Source organism: Octopus bimaculoides, chromosome 1 (genome assembly GCF_001194135.2).
Source record: "Octopus bimaculoides isolate UCB-OBI-ISO-001 chromosome 1, ASM119413v2, whole genome shotgun sequence".
Classification (NCBI taxonomy): domain Eukaryota; kingdom Metazoa; phylum Mollusca; class Cephalopoda; order Octopoda; family Octopodidae; genus Octopus; species Octopus bimaculoides.
The window spans coordinates 72,979,353-72,982,889 of record NC_068981.1 but is presented as its reverse complement, the minus strand read 5'-3'; the positions used below and the strand labels follow the sequence as shown (position 1 = coordinate 72,982,889).

Genomic DNA, 3,537 nt, shown 5'->3' with positions numbered 1-3,537 from the left:
ATATATATATATATATATTCTAGTGGGGTAGGCCGGTTTATAGGGTTACCATGGGTTTCTCGCTCACAAGGGGTGGCGGTAAAGAATATACCTGCCACCAGTTTTCAGCGTAACAAAAACCCTAATCCTAAACACCGGGTGTGCGTATTCTTTACCTTCACCCGAATAAGTATGTATGTAGGTGTGGGAGAAAGCTAAAGTAAACGTCGTATTCGCAACTCGCTTAGTAAATACCCTCTTTGCGTCTACTTTTGTTTATCTTTCTTTTGTTTTATACACACACACATATGTGGGTATGTATTAAAGACATGCATGAGCGAAAGAAGGGAAGGAGAGAAGAGATACAATATGTGTGTATGCGTTTATTGTGTGTGGGCGTGTGAATTGTGAAAAAATAAACAACCAATATTATGTATACACACGCACGCATCATTATGAAAATACAGAGAGGGAGTGACAGACAGAAGGAAGAAATTCGATAAGAAATAACAATGTAAATATTATATCCGTTAACATACCAACAATAACCAAGGCATTTCTCGCCGAAATTACAGCAAAGTTGGCGACCAGCAACAGAGCAATAGAAAACACCAAGTTTCGAGGCGCCATTTCGAGTTTCTAGATTTGGCTTCCGGGGTATCTTAACAGTGATGTAAAAGTTTGTGTGTCAAAGTTTCACATACATTTCAAAATTCATGCCTGCACATTTCCGCATTCTTTACACATACATAGAGGCGCGCACGCTGTCGCAAATAGACACACACGATTACACACACGCACGATCATACACATGCTCGGGCGCACACACACACACACACACACACTCGCGCGCGCGTATGTACAGAAGCTGTTTATTGAGACCACTTTAAGACAAGACATTTAGACAGCAGTGACAGGTTGATAGCATTAAGCAGAGCATGTGTGGGGACCCACTGATAAACGATTGACAACATCATTCGAGACCATAAAAAGTGGTTCCCAGAAAATGTGTGCGTGTATGCGTACACAGCACACTCACACGCTCTCTCTCTCTCTCTCTCTCTCTCACACACACACACACACACGCACGCGCTCACACACACACGCAAACGCACGCACACACACACACACATAGATAAAGACCAATTTAAAAAAAATTCTTATGCGTGAAATTACGTACTTAATTGCATAAATTATCCACATTAAAATACAAATCCCAAACCGAAGAAAACACCATGGGCGAAGAAGAAGAAAAAGGAAAAAACATCAGTTCAATACAAAGTGCGTCAATTAGTCGTACACCACAAGGTTCAACGGAACCTACTGAAGCAATCCAACACGCTCGCGGCATTACTGCGGGTCACGGCGAGGCTAAGGCATTGGAATAGCCAAGCACCCTCACGGGCATCAAATTGACAGTCCGGTAATGCGAGCGGCTAACGCTGACAAGAACTTTCCGCCCAGGATCTAGTCTTTTTCATTTGCAAAATGAGCCCCACTTTAATTTTGCTCAGATTGCTTTCAATTTTGGTGTATCGATGCAACTCTGAATTTTGATTACGATCAACCAATTACTTTACCTCGTAAATTAAATAATCTGATGTTATTTGGAATTAAAGTTTGGAAATTTGGGTAATTTTAGCCAATCAACAGATAGCGAGGCATTAACAGCTTGTTACCATGACAACCGTACATTGTGTTGTGTTTTACCCGATTGTTGTGTTGATTCTTCACACCACAAGAATTACTTCACCTGCGTGTTTTGCTTTCATAAAAATTTATATTTATCAATTAGAATTTTATTATAGATAATTTTCGTCAATTGTCTTCATATTTTACATATTTTTCATATCTAGCAAAAGTTGTTTGCGATGTTTATACAGTTTCTTGGCATTGTGAAGGTGAATGGAATATGTGAACTTAGTACAGATAATCTGACATTATTTTTGAATTCTGCATGCAAAAATATATAAGATACAGGTATTGTTTTCCATGGGACAAATTCTTTGTTGACCAGTGTTATTCTTATCGTAGTTTACAAATCCAAGCATGAAAACGTTACTCAACTTTGAAGTTTTGGAAACAGACACACATGCACTTTTATATTAATGTTGTACACAAATACATGACATGTATACACTATACTGAAATATGCATAAAGTAAACGCAAGCAAATATATTTATATAACAATTTTTTAAAAAAATAATAAAAATCTACAATCAATGAAGAGACAAGAAACAGTAAGATGATATATGTTGATTTTATTAGGTATTTCTGTTTATTTAGAAACCTACAATGAAGGGGTCATTTCACAGAGGCTAAATTATAAATTTCACAGGGTACAACCTTAAAGTTGACATTGCTCCACTAAACACAGAAAATTTCTGTCTCGCTATTGGTTAAAAATACACAGTTTTTTTTTTTTCGATTTTTAAGCATCTGTAACTTTTTCCTCCAATTTTTTCTCCACAACATCATACCTTCATAGCAATTAGATTGGAAAACAATATTATTATAACCAATTTTCAGATTTTTTACTTCCTTTAAAAAAAATGCATATTTTGTGAATGAAAAAAAACTAGATCCGCGGCTCAACCCCTCCAAACGTCTGAAACGCCACAGGCTGGAAGAAATGGTTCACCGACAAGTCACAATACTTAAGGATTTCATTCCATTCGGCTAGAGAAGCAATGGCCTTCCTATTTACCGCAGCATCGAGAATGCAGAAAGATGCACAGAAGTCACAGACTGTGACGTGCCAGATGAAGCACCTACCTCTTCAATATATGTATGTTGGCAGAATTGTTAACACACAGTGCAAAATGCTTAGCAGCATTTCGTCCGTCTTTACGTTCTGAATTAAAATTCTGCCTTTCATCCTTTTGGAATCGACAAAATAAATCACCAGTTGAGCACTGGAGTCGGTGTAATCATTTGGCGACGTAACGACGGGGTGCCAGACCAGTCACTGATGATTTAAAGACTCGTTCAGCTGCACAATATGCAGCAGTTGCGTAGCATTACAACCTTGTGATGGAACAAAGTAGTCATTCTGTTTTTCACCAGAAGAGAAGCGTTGACTGCGTTTGGCTTGCAAGGCGGCTCCTCATTGGTTGCTGGCAAACTGTGTTTCTATTAGATTTGTCAGGACATGTGGTGGAATTCGCAAAGAACTGCTACACACTGCACTGTGAGGTGTTCCTTCATTTGTGAGGGAACTAACTATGTTTCTCTCTGGTATTATTTTCCCATTTGTTTGATTAGAACTGGGCAGAACAAAATTATTTCGGATTTATTATTGAGGAGTATAGTTTGATAGGAAAAAAATTTATTAATACTTTTAATATTTTACGACTAAAAATAACTGTATTAATTTTGAAATAACAATAAGCTTCACAAGACAATCTCTGTCATTCATCCTCTCTCCTTAAACGTTAAAAAAAATCTAACTAATCAACTCTTAACTTTAGTAGATAAACGTTTACTAGTTAATTATCTTATAGCTAACTTAGCTGTACTTCTAAGCCTGTTAAAACTCTTCCAGGATGTTCTCGTAA

General features: G+C 37.4%; 1 protein-coding gene across 1 annotated transcript in view; it reads right to left on the bottom strand.

Annotated features, from left to right (window-relative positions):
* LOC106867433 (N-sulphoglucosamine sulphohydrolase) overlaps nucleotides 1-909 on the bottom strand; it is a 19,141-nt gene extending 18,232 nt beyond the window's left edge. Inside the window, exon 1 of the mRNA XM_014912309.2 lies at nucleotides 519-909. Coding sequence (XP_014767795.1) covers nucleotides 519-609 — 91 coding nt within the window. The 5' untranslated portion in view covers nucleotides 610-909. The remainder of the gene's footprint in view (nucleotides 1-518) is intronic.
* Between the last annotated feature and the right edge of the window lie 2,628 nt (nucleotides 910-3,537).